Source organism: Cynocephalus volans, chromosome 3, assembly GCF_027409185.1.
Source record: "Cynocephalus volans isolate mCynVol1 chromosome 3, mCynVol1.pri, whole genome shotgun sequence".
NCBI classification, from domain to species: Eukaryota; Metazoa; Chordata; class Mammalia; order Dermoptera; family Cynocephalidae; genus Cynocephalus; species Cynocephalus volans.
In genome coordinates this window covers 68,036,551-68,046,339 of record NC_084462.1, presented here as the reverse complement: position 1 = coordinate 68,046,339, position 9,789 = coordinate 68,036,551, and the positions used below count along the sequence as shown (strand labels likewise).

General features: G+C 51.3%; 1 protein-coding gene across 1 annotated transcript; it reads right to left on the bottom strand.

Moving 5' to 3' along the window:
* Positions 1-2,485: 2,485 nt before the first annotated feature.
* On the bottom strand, positions 2,486-9,366 carry GRAMD2A (GRAM domain containing 2A). Its single transcript, XM_063091505.1, has 10 exons — positions 9,274-9,366; positions 8,327-8,384; positions 7,891-7,966; positions 7,109-7,212; positions 6,335-6,433; positions 5,973-6,044; positions 4,934-4,996; positions 3,859-4,003; positions 3,518-3,617; positions 2,486-2,594 (listed from the first exon to the last, which is right to left on the bottom strand). Exons 1-10 carry the CDS (start codon positions 9,354-9,356, stop codon positions 2,486-2,488), a joined length of 909 nt encoding a protein of 302 aa, XP_062947575.1. The 5' UTR covers positions 9,357-9,366.
* Between the last annotated feature and the right edge of the window lie 423 nt (positions 9,367-9,789).

The window sequence follows — 9,789 nt, the reverse complement described above, 5'->3', positions numbered from 1 at the left end:
CCACAGGACATTAGAAAAATCAGATTTTTTATTTTAAAAATTTTCAAAGGCTACTGTCATAGTGGAACAACCCAAGGGGGGTTGAACCAAACTGTCAGGGAATTAGAGGAGCATCAGCCAATGCAAGCACATTTGTATAAATACACATAATTTATAAACAAGAACAACAGAACACAGAGTGACCCTGGAGGGCCAGGCTGGGGGACAAAAGGGAGAAATGGGGCCCTCCAGAGGGACAGGCACACCCATACCACTCAAAGCCCCGGGCCCCAACTGCACCTCCCAAGCCTCCTGCCCTACAGCAGGCCTCTTTCCATTTCTGAGCCTGAGGTGTGGCTGGAGACCAGGTTCACCAGCACCTTAGCACATGCACTCGTGACTTGGTATGTCTCATCTGACTCAACATAGCAAGGTTCAGAGAATGGATTTGTTCTCCCTACCTTTCCGTAAGGCAAAGGGAAGGGAAGTGCTGGGGCAAGAAAGATTATTTTCCTGAAAATATGATAGAAAAGAATGATGAAGGGGGCTGGTTCCAAAAAGAAGGATGGGCATTCATCCAGTGTGGTACCCTGAGGAGAATGGAACAGTGAGTTTCACCTGAAATGTACAGATTTGGCACCAGCAACACATGAGGCCAGGCTCTAAGCTTAATCCTAGAAACTGGAATGGGCAGAAGATGAGGAGACCTCCAGTCTAAGCTCAGAGAGTTGTCAGTACCCCCAATCCTCATTTGGATTTGTCATGAACAGGACAGACAATCACAGCTCTGTAATAAATAACTTCTACCTGATTTCTTCCCCTGATTAACCTCTTGGTGTCTGATGAGGGAACAGTAGCTATTTTTGACACCACACATCCCATCACCAGTAACTCCCTAATACCTCTGGCCTCATCACGAAGGCCCTTCCAGAACCTCCAAAGGCACCATCTTAGCAGATGAGAGTCCCACCGAAATCAAGCCAGAGTTCTGGGGCACAGAGAAGCTTTTTAGAATAGAGAATGCCCTGATAGTGAAGGAGGAGTCTCCAAGGCAAAACCACCACTGTGTCTACCCTTGTCATCTCCTACCTCTCTTGTCCCCAAAGGTATCAGACCCCTTTGGCCTGATCCCTGCACTATACCAGGTCCACCTTGGACACTTCCACCTTATTCATGGAGTACAGATCCCATGGAGTGGGGACCCTCCTCCAAGGCCTGCAGCACACTAACTTCAGGTGACATGAGTGAGCTCTGCCCTGTGGTGGCCAACACCATCATGCCCGGCTGCCCAGCCAAGCCTCCCTAACATGTTGCTGTTGGCCATGCCTGAGAGCCTGGCAATCAGGCAGAGAGTACACAGCAAGACCTGAAATCAAAGCCTCTACCCTTCCCATCTCCTACTTCCAGGACCTGGGACACCTTGGAAATGTTTGAGCACACCAGCGGAAGACCCAGTACCAGGTCTCTGACCACAGTGAGCAAAGGCCCTGCTTTACCTATCTCACCAGAAAGTGACAGCTGAGGACACAGAATTCTGGGACCTCTGTTCTCCTTCACAGTCCCTGCCACCATTCCCTACTACAGGCATTGTCTTCCCAGGTTCAGCCAGTCTCATCATGAGGAACCAGCAAAGATCTTCAGTCCCGAGCATGAAAATTCATCTTTCTGGAATCCTGGCCATGAGCCCTCCTCTCCACATTCACAGACCCTCAGCAGGCCCCTGCCCTAGGCCTGATAGGTGCCTGGCTCCCTGCAAAGAAGCCCTGTGGGCTCCAAAACAGGGACTCTCAGATGCCAAAGTGAAAGCACAGTATGTTAGGAGGTTTGTGTTCTGTTCTCACTCCACTATAGGAGTGAGCTCTGTGACAGAGCTACATTCCAGGCATAAAAGCAAGGCCTTTGTCCCTTGAGGTGGCCCCCAGTGCTCTACCTGCATGCCAGAACTGTTTCCAAGGAGCAAGTTAAATGTTTCTCTTATTTAAGTGGTTGCTGAAGCTTAGTGTACAGAATTCCTCAACTGGTTCCAAAAAATCTGGCTTTTTGTTTGAGTCCAAAAATTGTAGGAGCCAGTTACTTTGTAAACAGGTACTCAGATCACTCATGGAGGGAGGAAGAAGGAAGGATCTGGAATATTTCCCTTCAGACTCAGTTTCAGCATAGCAGCAGCATAAACCAAGGAGATCATTGGTGGAGATTTAGCATTCTTCTTGGAAAATGAGTGGGGACAAAGGCCAAGTGGCTGTTACCTGCACAGAGGAAAGATGCCCAGATCAGAGAAAGAGCCTAGAAGGCAGAAAAACATGGGCCAGTGAAGTCTTTCTCCCCCCATGAGAGTGGACCAGGGTGGGATCTGTGTACCCTGCACACACTGCCCAACTTTGATTAGGGTCATCAAGCCAGTTCAGAACAGGGCCAAGTCCAGCCAGGGTAACAGGCAGCCTGGCCTTAGGTTTTTGGTGCCTGTCCTCAACCCTCAATCCTAAAGACATTAGGAAGAGAAAAGGCCTCACCTGTGCCCAGGAACTGGGCCATCCCAATTCAAGGAGCATAACTGCTGTTCCAGCTGGGAGATGCGGAATGCCAGATAGGATGAGGACATGACCAAGAAGCAGATGCTGGAGAAAGAGGAGCAAAGAGTTGAATCTTTCCTCTAGAAAAAAAGGCATTTTTGGAGGCTCGCCAGAAACAGGAGTGGGGACTATGCTACTCCTGCAATTGGAGGCATTAAAGAACCCTTTGCCCTGCAGCCATGTTCAGGCCTGAGCATCTTTCTTCCCAGAGGCCATGTAGGGGTCCTGAGACTCATCCCCATGGAGGGTATCCTTGTAAACCAGCAGTAATTGTGGGCCCTTCAGCTGAGCCCTGGAGAGAGCTCCAGCCAGAAAGCCAGAGCTGTCGTCCTACCTTTCCTCTAACCAGTCACCTTGGTCTTTACTGCACCTCCTCTGGGAGGCCATTAAGATTAGCCCCTAAGGTGGTAGACCCATTCCCCCAGCAGCTGTTGGGGTTGATAGTCAAAACCCATTCAGCAGAGCCAGAGGAAGCTAATGATGTAAAGTGAGGGAAAGCCAGCACCAGGATATTCATGTAACTTCCCACCGTGCTCTCTACTCTACTGGTCCTCAGAGGTACAGACAAGTCAGGGGTTCCAGAAACTGCCCTAGTCGTGGTCAGCAAGGAGGCCATGCTTTTCCCCTAGTCAGTATTTCTCCCAGCTGTCTGATGGCCCTCCCAGTTTTGTCATCCCTCTCCCTCCCCAATCCTCTGCAGCAACCTTTTCTCAACAGTTTCATATCCTGCCCCTCCCCACTGCACAGTCTTAACCCTAAATTACAGGGTTTCAAGAATAAAAACTGTAGATCCTTTCTCTTGCTACAGAAGGGCATGCCTTATGGCCTCGAGATGACACCCAAGAGCTTGAAGTTGACTCAGAACCTTCCCCTGGCTCTAGATAGTGTCCTCCCCCCATTCCAAGGCCCCGTTCCAAACACCTACACATCCATGTGAGTCTGCTCCCCTCCCCAATATAGTCACCTACAGCACAAAGACGACCTTGAGGAGGCGGTAATCCCAGAGCCTCAGCTCCCCATTGCTGCTGGGCTCCTCCTCGAGCTTGTCTTCCTCACAGACAGCATTCTCTGCAATGGGAAAGCAGTTAGCCATCTTCTTAGGACAAGCAGGACTCCGGCCCAGCATGTGGCATGCCCACCTCCCCCCATTCTCTGAAGCATCTTGGGCTCTTGACTTTTCCATATGGATTCGGAGAAAGAAAGAGCTCTCAGAAGCCCTGCCAATGTGACGAGCCCTCTTCACAGAACTAGGAAGAGAGAAATTCTGGCTTTTACAAGCACTTGCCTTGGATAAGCCCCCTGAACTCACCAGACCCTGAAGACTTCGTGGAGTGGAAGAAGCTATCTGTGGAGTCCATGGAAGCACGAGGGATACGAGGGATGTTGTCTGGGAGGGACAGGGAACTGGAGGCAGGGCACACTTTTCTCCACTTCATCTCAGGGATGAGGACTTCCTGCAGAAAAGACACGAGAAGCTGTCTCACCATGGCCCTTGGGATATTACTTGCCCTAAAGAGCCTACTCCAAGTTTATCAAAGCTTTCTCCAGATAGTACCAATACAGATGTCTAGCCAGGGATGGAAGCAGGTATGGGGGGTAGGGGGGACAGTTGCCATAGCAGTCATGTGTCTCCCCTGTCTGTTCCCTTGCTGTGACCAGCCACTGTCAGGAAACAATGATTTTGAAGACTGCTAGTGTAGAACCACAGTGGAATCTTAGATGTGAGCCAACCCAGATACATGCTCAGATCTGAGTCCAAGAAAACTCAGTACAAAATGTCTTAGATAAGTTATGGCTCCCAAAAATGAGAACATCACCTTCTATCCCCTGCATGGTATTATACACATTGCATGCTTGGATAAATGCTTAATAGTTACTGAAGGAGGCTTCAAACACCCTGGGGCCATTTCCACCCCATCCCTGCCCTAGAAACTCAACTCTGCCTACCCAGGGCCCCAGCTGCCAGAGGAAGCTGCTGGGACCTTGGCAAATCTAAAATAAACCTGTCTGGGTTCTGCAGTGATAGTCTTTGGGGTTCTTCCCCAGAAACATCTCTATCCCCTTGAAGGCCCTCCTGACTCAGCCAGAGGAAAGAGGATGGATCACTGTCCCTGGGTCTGTACAGGTGTGGGACCCAGCCTGGCCAGGGTTCTAAGGGTCAGACATCTGTTTTGCTCAGAAAGTCAGCAAATCTGCCAAGGACCTAGTGGCTCTGCATGGTATAGAGTGCAGCAAGTCTAGGGGAGCCCCTAGGAGAGCATATCCACTGGCTCTTGAGTCTGGTGCCCCAGTTCTGCATTGTGGGCCCCTCCTAGGAGACCCTGAAGCCTCAGAGGCACAGGCACGCTAAGACAGCAGCCTCTGCCCCCAGCCTCAGCTCTCACCAGAGACTTGCACTGGGGTTCCTCTGGAAATTCTCTTACACTCAGACTCTTCTTGCTGGAAGGCTGAGGAAGAAAGGGAACAGGGGTCACTTGTCCATCTGGAACAGACAAGGTCAGGCATGGGGAGGCATTAGCACTCTCCAAGATAGTTTTACCTTCAAATAAGCCACTTTGTGTCAGGTGAAGCCCAGCTCCCAGAGTTTGCAGAGGACCTCCTACTTAATGCAGGAGCAGAGGGGCAAATCCCAGGCAATGTACTCTCCCATGCTGCTGCCCCCTCCCCCCTCTTCTTCACCTAGTCCAGAGAGAGTTGTAGGACACATTGTGAAACAGCCATATGCTCCTGTCTTTCTGTACATTAAGGAAGCACAAGTGAGGGTGTACATATACTCATACAGATGGTCCCGACTTAGGATGGTTCAACTTACCATTTTTCAGCTTTACAATGGTGCAAATGCAGTATGCATCCAGTAGAACATCAATAAATTACATGAGATAGTCAACACTTCATTATAAAATAGACTTTGTGTTAGAAGATTTTGCCCAACTGTAGGCTAATGTAAATGTTCTGAGCACGTTTAGGGTAAGCTATGATGTTTGGTAGGTTCAATATACCTGTTATTAAATTCATTTTCTTTCTTTCTTTTTTTTTTAAGATGACCAGTAAGGGGATCTTAACCCTTGACTTGGTGTTGTCAGCACCACACCTCCCAAGTGAGCCACAGGCTGTCCCTTAAATGCATTTTCAACTTCCAATATTTTCAACTTATGATGGGTTTATGAGGATGTAACCCCATCATAAGTCGAGGACCATCTGTACATGGGGACACACAAAGGCCCACTGGCCTCAAAGAGACATGCTCACAAGAACAGACACACAGTCCAAGTACTGCCTGTGGTACACTAAGCCTGAGCCTCTCCCTGTCCCCATTCCCTGTGCTGGAGAGACAGGCTGACCTCCCCCAACATCTTTCTCTCAAGACCTGAATACAGGCCTGAGTAGCCTCCCTAGCCCAACTCCTGCCCCTAAGCTCCATACCTGTAGGTGGGTGCACACCCTCCTCAGCGTGTCATATACACTGTCCCGAGAGAGCAATGACACAAAGACGTACTGGGACATGGAAAGAAAACAGAAAGGAGTGGGGTGAGATGAGACCTCTTGCTGCCCTCAGGCCCCCTCCATGGACTGGGGACAGGCCCACAGGGATATCAGGCTGTGAGAGCCAACAAGATCCCTGCCTAAGAACCTCTCTTCCAGCTTGCTACATAGCCTGAAATATCCACTAGAGACCTGCAGGGTAGGGAGAAGTAAAGGCCTGGGAGTGTGCCAGAGTCAGGCTGTGGGCTCCTAGGACTGGGATGGGAGACTGACAGGGAGCACTGGCCCAGAGACTCACTGACCTTCTGGCTGGTGTTGGTGGTGATGGCCAGTCCATTGGGAAGGAGCCGCGCCATCTTGTGTTTTTTGATCATTTGCACAGATACCACAGGAATGACTACCTGAGAGGGAGAAACATACTTCTCTAAGGACTCACCCCCAAGGACACAGTCCCTTTGCTCCCTAAATAGGGCCCCAGCCACAGCTGGCAGTGAGCAAAGCATGGACATCACGGAGAAACCTGAGCCCATTTGGGGGAGTATCTGACCCACCTTTTCTTCCATTTCCCCCTTCCAGTTATCCCTACCACTCTACCCCGACCTTGGCAGTACATGCCACTTTGGGCTCTCACCTAGGTGTGATCGCTGTTATCTGAGAGGCCAAGGATGATTGCTGTAGTGAATCCCATACTCTAGTAATGGAGTTCCCTAAGCTACCTTTTGGCCTACTTTCTGCAATTATGGCTTCCCCTAAATGCAACATCCCGCTCTGATTCCGAAGGCATTTCAGGGATAGCCAGAGGCAGAATAATTTGGCTGTGAACTGTTCAGGCCAGCTCAGTCCAAATGTGGGGTCTAGATTGGAGCCCCACATGGAAAGGGCAGGACTGCTTCCCTGGACATCAGATGCAATGCCTCAAAGCTGCTCAGCCAGCCAGTGAGAGGTTTCACCAAGGGCTCAGCATGCAGAGGGACAGGTACGACTGGAGGCATGCCCATAGGGCAGGAGATTGTCTCTTCCCTGGGCTGGGGCTGGGGCCTCACTGGGCCATGGCAACCTTTACCATTCATTACTACCTTGATATCTTTGCCAAAGAGGCTGGCATGGAAGCAGAGCCAGTTGGGGGAGATGTAGAGTCGGCCCTGGAGAAGGAGGTCCCTCTGGAGGGCACAGGAGCACACTGAGAAGTCACAGGAAAGAAGACTGCCATAAGCAAGGTCAGCAAGGGAAGCCTCAGGGCCTGGGATCTTATACTCACAAGTCCCACGTCCAACTGCAGGACCTGTCTTCCTTAGATTTCCCCTTTCACTTCCCTATCCTGGGTGCCAAATAGTCCATTTCCCCAGAACTTTAAGAGTCCTCCTGAGAATCCTGATTGCTCCCACTGCACCCCACCAGACTGCTAGATGTTTCCCTCTTAATCCATCCATGCCCCACAGGGTCTGGACAGGTTCCTGCCTTGGTCTCCAAGTCTGGATCCCCCCCACCCCCACCCCATCCCACCCACCGCCTTGCTCTGCTCTGCTCTACACTGCCCTGCTTTGGAAAGAGGGCCTTGATTGTGCAAATGCCCCCACATGCTCAGTAAGAGGCCTGAGCAGGGAAGAATAGTCACTGATAACAGGAGAACAGAAATAAGATTTAGAAACCCTAATATTTCCTCAAGGAAACCTTCATTTAACTTTATATCCCAAACCAGCCCAGTCTTCTCACACTTTTGGAGAAAAAAGGACCAACCACATCCTAAGGGCAGCCAGTTCCCATATATACCTAAACTGTGCCTTGGAGGCTACAGAGTAGAGGACCTGGGCCCTAGCCACTATGCATGCTTGTCCAACCACACCAGGAGACAGCTCACCTTTGAGAAGCACCTCCTCCAAGGGAATGTCCTTAAACAGCTTGTGGTATTGCTGGTTGTATTTACTCAGTACCATCTGCAAACACATGGACTGTGTCTAAGAAGCCCTGGGAGATCAGACTATTAAGGGAGCCCTGCTCCAGCCACCAGGAAATAATGCCACAGGGGTCCCTCCCGGGGACTCAGCCTGAAGCAGCCAGTGGGTGTGGAGGGCTCAGTTCCAAGCATAGCTTGTCCCCTGGTGACGCTTTGTCCCGACAGGCAGCCTGTGACTGGAGGGGGACACACCACTCCCACCCAAGAAGGGGCATCCACTCAGGTCTCCTAGTTTCCTGGTGACAGGCCTGGTAACCCAGGAGCCAAAAGTCACCAAATTCAGGCAGCCCAGGGCCCCTCTCTTGGTGGGCAGTGGAGAAGTCAGCCTCCACACACTTACCCCTTCTTGACTGCACTTCTTTATCTCTCCGCCCTTCAAGCCTTCTGGCCAGTGCAGACTGCAAAGGAGACATTCCATTCCAGGGACAAGGAACCCTTGAGTCCTGCCCATGCATCCTCAGCACCAATTCTGCCCTGGCTTTGAGCCAGAAGCTTGGGGCAGAGATTGGAGGCTAGGACCCTTCTCTAGGGGACACAGCAAAATGATAAATACAGCAAGCACATAGCTCATCTCTGGGGAAGGACATCCTGTCATATAAGTACCGCGCGCTAACCAATTGCGCCACTGGAGCTTCGAGAAGGACATCCTGGATGCAGGGAAGGGTTGTTGAGAGCCCTCCTTTTCAGACAGGTGTGAGAAGTGCCCCCCAGGAGGTGTGCTCAGCCTGACCCTAAAGTCTCCCAAAGATGCTGAGGAGCTGCCCCAACCCCAAGGTGTCAAAGACCCTCTCCCATGCCTCTGACCAAGGGGTAAGCAAGGAACAGGCAGTGCAGGGATCAGGACTGGTTAGGGGAGTGGGTGAGATAGAGGTGTCAGACTCACGGCTCTGGAGCCTGACCATGGGCCATGATCCCAACAGGACTGCCCTCCTTGCAGCCTCTTCCTGGTGGCCTGGAGCTCAGCACAGACTCACCTGACCTGACTGAGGCTACCAAGTGGGGGAGAGGAGGAGGTGCTGAAATGCAAACTTTTGCCCTGGCTAGGTTGGCCCAAGGACAGGTGGGCAGGGAGGAGGCTGGTAACCTGAGAGGCCTGGACTCTGCTAGGTCCCAGTGCACTGGGACAGCCCTGAGGGGTGGGAGGAAGAAGCCCAGGGCAGCCTGTGCCCAACTTAACAGATCTGCTAGGGAGCCCTGACAGCCTTAAGTTCCCCTATCTAAAGGTCACCTCCTGAGGGCTTCCCACCCCTCAATATGTTTTTCTTCTGACTGGGAAGAGGGTTTCACCTGTAGTCTGGGGGCTCCTGAACTTTGTCTAGTTTCTTTGTGCAGAACACAGGACTCTTCAGAGAAGCTGTCTTTCCATGCATTTGTTGGTTGCTAGGGAGAAACAGGCCCACATCAGGAAGGAGGGTTTTATGGGAACATCTTTCCTCACCAGCCCTACCATGCCCAGGGCAGCTGCCTCTGTCTCCCACCCAAGACTGGCCCTGATATTCAGGGTGAGAATGAAGACGTCACAGTTCAGAAGCAGCAGCTCAGGCAGAGGTTCTGGGGCAGCTGACAGAGCGGGTTGTCTCAGAGGCTTTTCTGGAAGCCTGAAGTTCAGTCTATGCCTGAACCAGAAAATCAATCTGTCTACCACATCCTGAGCACCAGGCAGAGTTAGGCCTCCAGCACCACCCTTGAGGAGGCACATCAGGAGGAAGGACTCTGAGATTTGCTCACGGCTGAAAGCAAAAGTTTCTTAGGAGCCCGGGCAGCATTATCTGGGAAAGGACAGGCAACCTTATCAAAGCTGAG

Coding starts and splice junctions, on each gene's coding strand:
- GRAMD2A (XM_063091505.1), bottom strand. CDS start 9,356: ATGCATGGAAAGACAGCTTCTCTGAAGAGTCCTGTGTTCTGCACAAAG. Junction 4,997..5,972: donor GGGTGTGCACCCACCTACAG/GTATGGAGCTTA, acceptor TTTCTTCCTCAG/CCTTCCAGCAAGAAGAGTCT. Junction 4,004..4,933: donor AACCCCAGTGCAAGTCTCTG/GTGAGAGCTGAG, acceptor TCTTTTCTGCAG/GAAGTCCTCATCCCTGAGAT.